Consider the following 14,885-nt stretch of genomic DNA (forward strand, 5'->3'; position numbering starts at 1 on the left):
AGCTGTTTGGGGTGTAGGAAATACTCAACAGATGCTGATGCCCTCTCCAGCCCGATTCCTTATTAATGTGGTCAATGCCACCCATCTTCCAGCTTGCCTAGAGAGTACTATCCAAGGATCAGGTATTTTCAGGAATTACTGAATGAACTCAGCGGTTTTCTCCATTTAAGTGTTCAAGGCCATTATCGATACACCCTCTCCTTTCCTCAAATAGCCATTGCCTACGAGAGGTAAAACCCTTGTCTTTTGCCTTATTTATTTTGAGAAAGGGGTGATACTTGTGAGGTTAAAATAGATCTTTTTTTTCCTATTCCCCCTTTCTTCCTCTAGGCTCCAAAGTCAGGTTTCCTCAAAGATTTAACTCTTCAGCTTCTTTTTGGTCCTGAGTGCACACACACACTAGCATGCACACATAGAATAGTCTTAACTAATGGTCACCTTACCATCCGGGTAGACTGCATTTTCTACTCATTCAATACCAGAGTTGTTTCAGTCAGTCTCTGTTCTCACATGCATGGGGCTATATGTTGGATTGCTTCTTCTTTACTCCCTCAGGCAGGAGGTTAAGACCTTGAGGATTAATACATTAGAGATGTTCTTGGAATCTAAGCACACTTCCTCCAAGGTCTCAAACAGGCAAGGAAAGAGTGTTGGTGAGGAGACAAAGAAATCTGAGTCCTCCTGGAGCCGAATCATACCACTGCTTTCTGAACATTTGTTTTTCATTGTTGTTTTTCTTCCCATCAGTTTGCTTTATGTGAAATTCCGAGCAGAAAAGCAAAGTCTGAGTTTTAGGATAGGAGTGCCCAGATCACCTTAATGTATTTTGCCTGTGGTTTCATTCACTGCTTTGTTACCATCTTCGATATGACTTTGAAATAGCCCACATTCAGGTTAAAAAATAAATCCTGTCCTGTTGGTTGATGAAACCCACGGATGGATCTTCTGAAATAATGACTAACACACCCTACCCCCAAATAATATACATTTTACGTTGAAATAAATCTATGGATTTTCTAGTGTTGATTTATTTCCTATCCAGATGCTACTGGAGTTTGTTTGCTCAGTGGCGTTTGGGGTTTTGTGTTCCTTTCTCTTGTTTTATTCTTAGCTGTGTTTCCAAAGCACACACCAGTGTACAGTTGGGAAAGACAGAGCATTCCAGAAATAGGCAGGGGAATCCAATGTGGGACCGAGATTGTGCTACAAATAACCCATATATGGGTAACCTAGTTTACTGTCACTTGCCCTCGCCAGCTCCCCCTGCCTGACCCGAACTGCCCTGTGATTTACATGTTCCTTTCCATTCCCCTTGGAGCAAGGCTGAGGCTTCTCAGTTCCCAGCCTGCTAGAGCCGCTCTCCAAGTTTACTTCAGTTCCATGTAGGGAAAAAAGAATTACGTTTTAGTAACTACTTCAATTTGTGAAGGGCTTTTTCATTGTCTTCCTGTGTGGCTTTGGCAAGGTACATGGTCTCTCTTACCATAAGGAGAATGTGGACCATAAGTTAAGTCATAATGGTTCTCTGGGACTCAAACAAGGAATAAGTAAACGAAAACAAAACAGAAAACACACAAAAAACTTAGATATGTGAAAAGTCATTCATTAATGATTTGCCCACTTTTGAAAAACTGATGATGTTTTTTTTTCTTATCCAGGTATACTGTGATGTCAGGAACACCTGAAAAAATTTTAGAGCATTTTCTAGAAACAATACGCCTTGAGCCAGCTTTAAATGAAGCAACAGGTAAACACCGAGAACAGTTTTGTGTGTCCATTAAATCCATGCAGAGCACTGTAAAAACAAACAAACAAAAAAGATAACAACAACAGCAAAAATCCTGAATTCATTCGCAGTATGTGTATCCAAACAGTTTTAGAGGGGAGTTATGTGTATTAACATTAGAAGAGCATTCCTGCGTGGCTGAGTCAGGGACCAATCTTTCAGACCCTCCTCTGCCTGCTCAAATTCTGTCTGTCTTTTGTAGATGGCTCAGTCTTACACATATTAAGAATAGACTTTCATAGACATCCATTAGTTAATAACTCAAATCCTATCTATTTCCATAAGGAATTTGAAGCTGTCTACCTAAAAGGCACAACCTTGTTCCAGCTGAGAGTTAAATGATTCTGTCTGTGGTTGTAGATTCTTAGGCTTGGACCCTGGGCTGCCCCAGGGTGTAACTAAACACCAGCACCTGTTAGTCTCCCAGGGCTGTCATAACAAAGTACCACAAACTAGATGGCTTAAACAATAGAAATTTATTGTCTGACAGTGCTGGAGACTACAAGTCCAAGATCAAGGTGACAGCACATTGGCTCCTTCTGAGAGCTGTGAGAGAGTCTGTTCCATGCCACTCTCCTAGCTTCTGGTGGTTTGCCAGCGATCCTTGGCATTCCTTGTTTTGTAGATGCGTATTGAATTAGGGCCCACACTAATGACCTCTTCTTAACTACATCTGCAAAGACCCTATTTCCAGATAAGGTCACGTTCTTAGGTATTGAGGGTTAGGACTTCAACCTGCCTTTTTGGGGGGACAAAATTCAACTCATAATACCACCTTACAGTGAAACAATCCTGTTGACTAAGACACAGAGATTCGAGGATGAATGAGATGAATCTCACCACTGAACCTGAGTGTTCAGAGTTATGATATCATTCTCCATTTTGGTTACCATCTTGTACATGACTTTGGAACAACGCATATTCAAGTTTAAAAAAAAAAAATCCTGTCTTACTGGCCTGTCTCAGAATAATAGGTTAATATTTTAAGCGTATTAAGCCCAAAGAAGAACATTTATCACTAAAAGAAACTCAAAGATTTATCTCAAATATTTAGTAATAATTCAAAGCCCAGTTCCATCACTTCTGCAATATACTCAAGGTAAAGTCATCATTATTATTATATATCTCCTAAAAGTATTTTGCCACTGATTTACTTCTTATTTTATCTCTTCATTCCAGCTTCTAATTTTATAAATAGATTATCTGAGATTTGCTTTCTCGTGTAGCAAATTAATTGGGGAGTAGTGGATATAAAAGCCAGGATCTCTGACTCCAGGGCACTCATTTTCGGTTCAATATCTGTTGAGTATCTTGTTGGGCAGAGACAAAGCTGGATGCTTTGAACTGGGCAAGGTGAAGAAAAAAGTCACCCTCCTGTCCTCAGGAAGTTTATAACCTGCTAGAGGACATAAAGGAATCTGCAAATAACTTGAACATAAGGCAGAATGTGGCCAGTGCTTCAGGAGGGGACTAGCTGAGGGTACCTGAGGCAAAGTGTCATGGAGAATATATAGCCTTGAAGTGGCCCTGCAGGAAGGCTGGAGGTTAGTGACTAGAGACTGGGAACAAAGCCTTCCATACTGAAGGACATTAGTGCTGACCTAGAAATGGGCAAGGAGCATCAAGCGGTCTGGTTCTGCCAGACTATCATATATATAAGTAGGAGGAAGAGGGCAAGGTCTAAGAATAAGGTCTAAGATCTTACAGGGTCTTAAATACAAAGATAAGCATTGGGGAATGGTCGAAGATGTCTGAGCAAGAAGAGTGTGATAAAACCTTTTTTTTTTTTTTTTTTTTTTGAGAAAGGAAACCCTCAATGGACCCATTAGATGGGGAATCCTTGCTTCTAGGGGGCATACCTAACCCCAAATAAACCACTTTTCTAGAACCTGAGGTCAGGAAAAATATAACAGATCCCCCTCTACCCCCGATTAAGTATTTGCCCAGAATGTGTGATTACCTGGTACAAGAAACAGCATATTCTGTAAAGTAAATATTGACTGAAAAGGAGGATTCTGGTACATTAGAGACTATGGCATCTAAGGAAAGATCTGTAAGATCTTTACTACCCATGAAGAACAAATATATCCTTTCTTTTAAAGTCACCTCTAAGAGGGTTGGGAACTAGAGTATTGCTTTCTAAAAATTGAAGCCTAGAAATCAGTGCATTTTGTGGCTGGCATGTAGAATGTGATTCCTGACCCTTTCATTTTTGTTGTTAGAACTAGGTTAACATCAAAATTTAGTATCAAACTTCATTCTCTGCTGGCTTTTTGGATTCTTTCTCACAAGTGTAATGTTCATGGCTTGGAGATAAAGAATAAATCAGTATCTTTCTCATAATCAAAAATATGAATGTGCCATAGTCATCCTAAAAGTAACGCTAGTAGGCCCTTGAAACACAGATGCAGTAGAGGGAAAGACCTTGGCATTTATGGGTTTATAATACAGTGAGAAATGTCAGAGTTGACAGAAAAACTGGTTTTCACCATAGAAATAAACACTCCTGGGTCTGACAGTACATTCTCTTAATTTACCGAAACATCTATTTTCTACCTAAGACCTATTAGTTTCCTAAACTTTTTATTTCTGTGACCAGCATTAGTCATTGAGTGACTTGAGAAATTATTTTCTAGCAGGAAATGATTTTTTTAAATCAGTCCTCAAGAGTTCATGCCTATGAGTAGAGAACAAGAAAGCCACAGTAAAATATGGGTGCTGGGTTGTTACCTTGCTAGGTGACCAGCTCACCAACCTTGGAGTCCCCAACTCAAATCTCTGCTTTAGCAAAATTTAAACTCCTGTGCAGCCTAGTCCTTCTGAGAGCCTTATAAACAAGCATTACTCCCCTGTCCTCAGAGAATATCTAAAATGTCTAAAGGCGAGCCTAGATGTGAAACTTAGACAAGCCAGACTCCTTTTGTACTTAAGGGGAGAAGTTCCATGCAGCTAGTCTGGTGTCTGCTCTGCTTCCTCTCTGGGACTGAATAATAGGACTGAAATAGCTGGCAATGCCAACTGACAACTGCGGAGGATTACACTCATCACTTATATGTAAATGAGTATAATGGCATTATGTGACCTGATAGAGGTGTCAGCTGACGCTACAGTGGTGATCCTGTTGTCATATGTAAATGTATCAAATCAACACGTCATATACCTTAAACTTACACAGCGTTACCTATCAATTATATCTCTTTTGTTAAAATATTATTTAATTTAAAACATAGACATTGGAAATCTAATGTATTCAGTTAAAATTTTCACATCTCTTACCATTTTCTATATGAAGAGTCTCACCAACCCCAGCCAGTATAGTTCATTTCTTAATCAGAATCCACATAGCATCTCAGATAGCAAGTTTCAGCAAGTGTACTTCTAAACACCTGCCTTCCCCTGCTCTCCCAACAACGCTGACTGGATGCTGCTGTCTTTGCAATGAGGAACCAGCCCTGAATTCAAAATGAAGCTTCTCTTTGGGACTTACCTATTTCCCTACCCATCCCCCTGCTTACCTACTGACAAAATAGCTTCAAATATAGGACAGCCACCATCTAACTGTACTAGAGAGCTTTCATTTTGCTTCAGTTACTGCTCAGAGCATTTATCTTGTCCTTTTTTTTCTTCTTTTGTTTCTCCCACCAACTTTCTGTTCTGATCACCTCCTTCTAGAAATCCGTTGCCTCCGATCTTTCATTGCTCCCTCTGGAAACTGGGTGATAAAGATACAAAGGAAAACGGATGTTGACAAAAGAAGTATGGTGTCACGTAGACAAAGAAATGACCGTGTCTTAATCCTGCATGCATGGATGCCCATGGGTGGCTCTTTAATTACATGTATTTTTTTATATATACATTGTGGCTAAGGTGACCAGTGCTGTTTGTAAAGGCAGTCTCTTTTAAAAAATACTATACTTTTTGTTCACTCTCCTAAGAAATGGAGTTTTGACCTCAAGCCTGTCAACATTATTATTTTTTTTAAATAATTTTTTTAATGTTTATTTATTTTTGATAGAGAGAGACAGAGCACAAGTGGGGGAGGGGCAGAGAGAGAGGGAGACACAGAATCTGAAGCAGACTCCAGGCTCCGAGCTGTCAGCACAGTGCCCGACGCGGGGACTCAAACTCACAGACTGTGAGATCATGACTGAGACAAAGTCGGACGCTTAACCAACTGAGCCACCCAGGTGCCCCAACATTATTATCTTTTATATGCAGCATCTCTACGTACAGTAAAACCACAATCCCCCAAGCCAATGTATAAGAACCATTGGCATTGACCAAGAACAGATAAACAGACACTCTTGCTTTCCTAAGGATTTCTGCAAAAACCTAATTTCTTTTTCTGCTTTCCTTTTTTTCCCCCTGCAGATTCCATTTTAAATGACTTTGTTATGATGCACTGTGTTTTCATGCCAAATACCCAGCTTTGCCCAGCCCTGGTGGCCCAATATCCTTTTGTTGTGAAAAACCTCTGTTCCCTTGAAGACACTGCACATGTATATGGTCATTATCTCATTTCATTCTCTGAAGGTAAGTCATGACCCAGGCAGGGTCATGCTGTCCACCTTTGTCAAACTCTGAAATGCCCACAGTTTTCCCCCACCGTAGGCTCCAGCCCTCTCTAGCATGGTTTTGTTGTGCCGTGTTTCAGGATTTCCTCCCCATTACCTGTGTAGGGGAATGTGAGCCGAGTTACCTCAGGAAGGTGATACATACCTGGGAGGTAACCTAAATAAAGTTATGGAGAAGAGTGTTATTAGAGAGTATTAGTAGGGACAGTTCCCTAACCTTGGAGGCAGACTTTGTACCTCTGCAGGGTACCTGGCAGCATGGCCCGGGGCCTGCCTGTGTTCTTCCTCTAAGCGCCAGTATTAATCCTTTTGCACATAAATACAGGTTATCATCATGGGGTAGCTTTTCCTTCACATCTGTCCTAGTCCATGCTCTCCTGTAGATACAAAATGTATTCCTTCACTGTATTATTACTACCACATTGCCTTAAGTCACACAAACCTTGGCATTCTAATGGCAGTTCCCCTACGCAGCTTGAGTACTGAGTTTGTTTGGGGGCAGCTTTTTAATAGTCTGCTGAATTGACCATTTGGTACACGGTTTCTGGCACAGAGACAGCATTCAGAAAATTAAGTCGAACTTAAATAAAAATGGTGAATGCTATGCAGTTATACCCTCAACTTTGGGGGTCATGTGACAGTATATTTTCCAACTCTACTTTCTTTTCAAAGGAACAAAAATTTAGACCCCAAAACACTTTGGCTTATTGAGTAGTTAAATATATTGAAGGAGGAATGGCTTTCTTTTTTCCGAGCAATCCAATCAATGTTACATGTTTTTCTTTTTCAGAATTATAATTGCCCTACCTGATTCTCATTTCCTTGTTCACTCATAATTCTCTTTGAAGTCAACAGAATGTGTGAGGATGGGAGATTTGAGTTGAATGTGTTATTCAGAAGAAGCTGCAAGAGTGAGATTTGGGTGTTTATTTGCCTGGAAACTATCTTTCCAAGTAATGACAGCTTAATGAGACTTACATACATTATATATTCTTTCTGGCTTATATTTGGTTTTTCTCAAGTTAACACATTCAGGATCTGTCTGTGCTCTTTTAACAACATACATAATAATTGTTATGACACCTTTGAGACTTTTTGGAAGAAAAAATAAAAACCACCATTGAATTCAGACTTATTTTTTCCCAGGAGTTAGCATGTTGATAAGATTAAGGCAAACAAAATGCAAAGAAGAGCGAGACAGTATATGGGCCATGTCATATTATCTTTACAACTCAAAACCCCAAACACCAGGCTTCTATTTTTTTTTTTTTTTTTTTTTTTGCAAATTCTTATTTCTTCATTTTTTAGCTTGTTCCCCTTTAGAGTTGACTGAGAACATTCATAGCACTGGTCTGTTTTTAAAACAGAAGCTCCCAGAGTGAAAGTCCGTACTATGTCCAGGTAGGGAGGTGTGTGGAAAAGGGTACTGGGTGGAGGAGAGGAAGTCACAGAAGTGAACAGTAGAATCAGGGGAGGCCTATGATATACAATCCTGATTCTTTTCTCTGTAGATGGAGGGAATCCAGGATGGCTGGGTGTCATCTAAACTACCTAGTGCCCTCAGATCACCTCTTTCACTCTTGGTCCTGTGAGAACTTAGATTCTCTTCATTGTTCTATTTTGAATCAACTCTGCCAGGCTAATAGCATTGATCCATATTATACTACTTTGTCCTTATAGGAGTCGGTTGGGTTAATATTAGCTTTATTTTACAAATGAGAATTCCAGGACTCAAAAACAGTAGAGTGACATGCCCAAGGCAAGTGGCAGAGCCATGATTCATCGAGGCCTTAGGATTTCAAACCTGAAGCATGTCACTGTTTTTCTTCACAGATTATTTATTTAAGAGTTTATCCTTCAGGGGCACCTGGGTGGCTCAGTCAGTTAAGCATCCAACTCTTGATTTCCACTCAGGTTATGATCTCACGGTTCGTAGGATGGAGCCCCCATTGGGCTCTGCACTGACAGCATGGAGCCTCCTTGAGATTCTCTCTCCCTCTCTCTCTGCCCCTCCCCTGCTCATGCACAGATATGCATGCACTCTCTCTCTCTATCTCAAAATAAGTAAATAAACTTTTTAAAAAAGTCTATCCTAAGGAGTTTAACAACATTTCTTGGCAATGTATTGCATGATACATGTTTATCTGTTTCAGGTGGCTCAAAGCAACGTAGATATAATTTGGTGAAGCCAAATAAATCAAGCATTCAATAGAACTTTTTGCAGAAGTTTCCTATTTCTGGGCTAGACCAGTATCCACTAGCCTTGAAATTAGCGACTATTACTGAGGAACTGAATTTATAATTTTACCTAATTTTCATTCATTTAAATTTAAATAGCTATATGTGGCTTATGGCTACCGTGTTGGACAGCATAAGTCTCGTCCTTAGATCTTGGGAACGAGAGCCTCAAACAAGAATTGCTGTTCTGTAACACCTAGGGAGGGCATCCTGGGGACACCAGGGGCTCACCCTGCTGCAGGCAAGCAAACAGAAAAGGCTTACTCCCTGAAGATCATGCAAGTGTTTCTATATTATGCTGAGGACTCGATTTTTAGTGCCCTTTTCCTCCGGGGACTTCTTATATAACCTATATTTTTTGGTCATTAGTAACATAAACCAATGGTGACTATCTTTTTTTTTTTTTTTTTAATGTTTATTTTTGAGAGACAGAGAGAGTGTGAGCAGGGGAGGAGCAGAGAGAGAGGGAGAACCAGGATCCAGAGTAGGCTCCAGGCTCCAAGCTGTCAGCACAGAGCCCAATACAGAGCTTGGACCCACAAACTGCAAGATCATGACCTGAGGTGAAGCAGACCCTTAACCAACCAACCCACCCAGGCATCCCCCAATGGTGACTATCTTAAGGAATATAGGAATTCATCAGAGGAATATGGGGTAACTCAGAAAATAGAAGGAAACCTTGAGGAGCACCAGTTTTCAAAAGGGGCCTCAGAGGCAACAAGTAAAGACCCTGCTATTGGGGCAAATCTGCTGCAAGCATCCTAGGCCCTCACCTCATTCCCACATCCCAAGGAAGGAGGGTCTAGTTGGCCTAGCTTGGGTCACTGCTGACATATTGGTCAAAGGAAGGCAAAGCACTTTATACGCAGTTCCCCAGAGATGGCCTGTAAAGAATAACAGAGAGAGTGGAGAAATAGGTGGCAAAACAGAGAAAACAACAAATACACATAAACTGCTTACTGCCTTGCGCACAAGTGACAGGAGAAATAATGTAAAACTGAGCAAGTGGGTTAACGCCCATATTGTTGACATGAGATAAGGGATAGCGAAATCCTTAACCCCGTTCCATTAAAGCACTCACATTCAAGTGAGTTGCTTTGGCTCAGTGTTTTCAAAGTACTTAATATCTGTGACTGTGCCTAGCAGCCCTGTGAAGAAGTCAGTATTTTCACTGCGCTTTTTCCAAATCAATAAACTAGGATAATGAAAAATTATGATTTGCTCAGAAAAAAGTAATTACTAGTACAGAAAAGATTTGAGCCCTGAGCCACTGACACCTATTTCTGTCCTTAATCCACATTGTGTGTCACCTCCAATTTTGCTTTTAGCACAAAGGAAGATGGTAGAACTCTGTTTAACATTAATATTTCAGGCCTTTTATGTGCTAATGAGAGAAAATCTCTATTCATTAGCTATGCTTGGAACACGATTTCACCGGATGAATACAAGTGCTTTCTAATGAGTTTTTAAAATTATATTTGTTCAGTTTCTGTACTTTTCATCTTTAGTTTCTTTAATCTTTTTAAAATTTGCACTTAAAATTCAGTTCAATTTTCCACTGGTCTTTCAAAAGAAAAGTCAAGCCACCTATAACCCTATCAGGTATTCCTATTGTTAATATTTTGGTATGTATCCTTCCAGTCTTTTTTCTTTACATGTAGATATATATTTTTGAATATAACAATAGGATCTGAGTGTAAGTAATTTTGTCTGCTTTGTCACTAGAAAATATTTTATGAATATCTTTCTCTGCCATCAACTACTTTTCCACACTATTTTCTAAATATAGATGTCTTATATAAGTGAGATCATGTTGTATATGCTTTTTTGTAATATGTTCTTTCTCATATATATACACATATATATACGTATATATATACATACATATATATGTATGTATATATATACGTATATATATGTGTATACATATATATATATATGAAACTATACCTTTTTTCAGTTAATTTCATAGATACTTATTAAACACAATATGTCATATAGTGCTGGGCAACAGAGTGACACAGATACATGAGAAAAACATGATATCATTTTTATTGATTCACAATATTAAATGATAGATATATCATAATTTATTAGCTTCCTCCTATTGTATATTTAGATTTTTTTCCACATTTTTGCCTATAACAAACACAAAAGGATGAATCAACATCCTCACAGCTAAATCTTTGCCCACTTATACAATCACTTACTTTAAAAGGCAAAGGCAAGGAATATGTAATATTTTAATGCTTTTGATATTTATTACTGCACTGTTCCCCTATTGTCTTAATTTTGTGTTTTATGATTAAACTATCATATTTTTATTTGCACAAATGCATGCAGGCCTTCAGTTCAGTAAGTGATCACAACTAAGTTAATATTATTTTGAATTTGAATAACTACATCCTTGATTCGGAGCATTTTTTAAAATTTTTTATTTTTTTTTAATGTTTACTTATTTTAGAGAGACAGAGAGAGACAGAGCACAAGTACAGGAGGGGCAGAGAGAGAGGGAGACACAGAATCCGAAGCAGACTCCAGGCTCTGAGCTGTCAGCACAGACCCCGACACGGGGCTCAAACTCACAAACCATGAGATCATGACCTGAGCCGAAGTTGGACACTTAACCGATTGAGTCACCCAGGCGCCCCCTGATTTGGAGCATTTTTACATCACTTACTTTATCTTTCCAAAACCCAGCCCCCACTTGTGAGGCTTCAAAAGGACTGGTATGATACTTACTTCCTTTTACATGTAGGAGAAATCAAGGCACAGGGAGTCAAGTGAGCCAGAATTCCACATATACTGGCAAATATTTGGAGAAACTCTATGTGCCACTAATATAATTCTAGTTGCACTAGACATTGTAGTTGCCATCAGGGTCGTCTCAGTGGGTTGACTGGCTTTGGCCGTGATTGGCTCTCTGATTGCATGTCCAAAGTAGACTGAGCCAATGAGAGTCAAAGAGAGGCTTCCTGAGGCTTCTCAGGAAAAAGTTTTCTCAATATTTAAGAAAGAGAGCAGGAAGCCTATAGCTCCAATTACCAGTGACCACCTTGCCTTCGTACAATGACGAGGGGGAAGAGTCCTATGACAAAGCTGACATGCATGGAGACTCAGGAAGAAAATGGGTCTGCGATGGCACCTTTGCACTGGTACCAATCCTGGAGCTAACCTACTGAAGATTCTTTGTTATGTCAGCAAATACAGGTCCTTGTCATTCAGAACAGATTGTTACTACAGCTGAAAGAATCTTAAGTGATCAATGGCTTATATTTAAATTTATAAGAATGTAAATACAGCAATAATTTTGGTCAAATTTTTTTTCTTAGTATCCTAATTTCTTTTGGCTTAGTATTCAACACAAATTCTGTGCTTTGGGCATGGAAATAATTCATTTCATTTCTTGAGTTAAAGAGAAAAAATAGAATGCAGATTTGCCGCTAAGTTTCAGCTAAAACTACCTTCATATACCTCTGTGTATCTCTTACACAGAGACAAAGCAAACACAACACCTTCCTTTACTGAAAGGAAGGGCCTCCATCATTTATTTCTCTGTAAAACTGTCCTAGGATGTTCTCTTTATAAGTTCACTTGTATTCCCTAGGAGGAACTTTTATCAAAAATTGCTTTTCTTATTTTTTTAATGTTTATTTATTTTTGAGACAGAAACAGAGCATGAGTGGGAGAAGGGCAGAGAGAGAGGAAGACACAGATTCTGAGGCAGGCTCCAGGCTTTGAACTGTCAGCACAGACCCCAATTTGGGGCTCAAACTCATGAACCGTGAGATCATAACCTGAACCGAGGTTGGACTGAGCCAACTCAGACTGAGCCAACTCAGCCAACTGACTGAGCCACCCAGATGCCCCCAAATTTGGGGGGTTTTTGTTGACTATTTACAAAACAGTGTTGGGTGTTTATTATCTAGATTAAGCCAAGTTTTTAGGAATATTATTTAGATGTCTAAGGGAAGTTGTGAGCTTAAATTTTGTTGAAGCCAAGTTTTACCATTGTAGTCCCCCAATTGGTTATGTGGGTGTTTAATCCATATGTTGCTACGAGAGCAATTTACTTCTGTAGGTATGCAACTTGAGACTTTTATTTTCAATAAAGTAGATTTGGTTTGATGATAATATGATGTGATCATGGTGCCCTCTTTCTGAGAAAAGGACCGTATTATCAGATATTCTACAAAGTACTATATATGCATTTTCCTAGCCTCATATCAACACCATGGGATGGGTACCCTTTTTACACTAAGGAAGTGAGCCTGAGCAGACATGTAATTTTCCCCCAAGCTACATAGCTAGTCAGTGTTAGGACAGTATTTGACCCAGCAGTGGGGTGTTACCCTACATCCTAGTTCTCTACTCTGAATACTAGCCCCTGAGCTAAGACTAAAAAGAATAGCCAAGAACTAGAGGCTTCCAAAAATGCAGAGAGTTCTGAAAATCAGTGAGAAAATAAAATTCTGAGCAAGAAAATGGGAGGCACTTAAAGAAAATGACAGCACAGAAAGCAGTCCTACAAGCCCAAGTTCATAGGCTGACACAAACACAGGAGCAGCTGTGTGATGGGAATAGCATCACAGAGTTAAACCCAGAAATGCTGGGTCCTGTGAAAAATCCCCAAAAGAATCACCCATCCAAAAGATGCAACATTATTTCCAGAGGTGGATCAATAATAATGATGTGGCTAACTCTTGCTGAGCACTTAATATGTCTCAGATACTATTCTACATGGTTTACCAGTATTGTCTCATCTCATCCTTAACAGCAGTCCTATGATGTTTACTGATGAAGAGACTGAGGCCCTAAGTGGTCAATTAACCGACCAAGGGTCTCATGGTTTGTAAGTAGGGAAGCTGGCCTGTGAACCCAGGCTGTCTAATTCCAGAACTTGCATTCCACACACGTGCCGCGTGAAAGAAGGGATAGATTCAGCGCTCAGGATATTGAGGTGCTCCACAAAGGCAAGCAGGTAGTAAAGAGGCCCCATAACACAGTGGGAAAAGCAAAAGCTCTGAAGTCAGAAGACTCTGTGTTTAATGCCTGCGTCTTACAAACTATATTACTCAGCAATTATCCTTAACCTTTCTGAACCCCGTCTATATGAAAGGGTAATTATACCTGTCCTGCCCAGCTCATCAGGTTGTTGTAAAGATCAAGTGAGGCTCTGTGTGTGAAAGTACATTATAAACCTTAAAGCCCCACATAAATATTGCCCCACAGAAATAAATTACGGTGCCATTATGAAAGGAATATAGCATAACGTAAAGAATATACTTAAGCTTTGTCTAGTCAGTGGGCAGATGACCCCCAAAGTTTGTTTTCAGCTGCAAGCAGAGATCTTGTATGCAAAGCAGGGCTTAAAAAACAACAACATTGAAGAGTATCAGTTTGAATGTTGATAAGTGTTTTATAAATAGCTGCATAATTAGCATGTACTTACTGCAAAAAGTATACATAATATTTTATTCCCTGTTGTAGGCTGTAATGAATCTGCTGCCTCTACGTCCTAGGTGGTTTTCACTTACTTTCCCCTTGATAATTTTAATACGTGGAACCATTATTAGCTGAATTAAGAATAAGTAAATGAGCAGTAAAAAAAAATACAGAAAAATTACAGGTGCCTGTGGTGAGTAAGATAATAACTAGGTAAAAATATATGAAATAATTACAGTGTTTGAACGGCAGAGCCGGCATGAGGAAAATGACTCAATGGAATATTAAGGCTGCTGTTGGCAGGGTAGAAAGACCGTAGCCTACACTGTGGCCTTCACCTCTTCAGATTCTCGGCTCTAATCCTCCCTGAGAACAGATCCAATTTTCCTCAGCCACGTTTGTGGTGCCAAAGGGGCTGGTCCAATTCGACAAAGGTTTAGTCATTCTGAAAGTCTGTGCTCCTATGGATTAAATACCCAGTATCTAAAAGCTTCTGTTTCAAAGATGCGTCTGACGTTTGGTACTTAGTGGACTTAGTCCATCTGGTGATATCGAATACGAACTTATTTAGGATGTATCTATCATCTGTATTTGACATCTTGACAAAATGGAATTTCAGATAATGTAGATAAAGGGTTTTTAAGGAGCTGTGATTTGTTTGTTTGTTTGTTTGTTCTAGAAAACTGGGTTATATATAACACCCCAAACAGTGTGATTGAATTAAGGTAACCAGTCAATCAACAAACATTTGGGACTTTTTATGTTTCCAGATCCTGCTGCTAAGGATTCTGATTTAATGCTCCCAGATGGTGAAAAATCTTATTACCATAAGAAGAGAAACC

At 39.4% G+C, this 14,885-nt stretch overlaps 1 protein-coding gene across 11 annotated transcripts in view; it reads left to right on the forward strand.

The window, feature by feature from the left end:
- The window catches only part of RAPGEF4 (Rap guanine nucleotide exchange factor 4), a 290,032-nt gene that overhangs the window by 233,075 nt on the left and 42,072 nt on the right, over positions 1-14,885 (forward strand). For all 11 annotated transcript variants that reach the window (XM_086718909.1, XM_086718910.1, XM_086718911.1 and 8 more), the window contains 2 exons: positions 1,659-1,747; positions 6,158-6,236. In XM_086718909.1, coding sequence (XP_086575035.1) covers positions 1,659-1,747; positions 6,158-6,236 — 168 coding nt within the window. The remainder of the gene's footprint in view (positions 1-1,658; positions 1,748-6,157; positions 6,237-14,885) is intronic.

This window comes from Puma concolor, chromosome C1, assembly GCF_028749965.1.
Source record: "Puma concolor isolate L17-30 chromosome C1, mPumCon1.1.hap2, whole genome shotgun sequence".
NCBI classification, from domain to species: domain Eukaryota; kingdom Metazoa; phylum Chordata; class Mammalia; order Carnivora; family Felidae; genus Puma; species Puma concolor.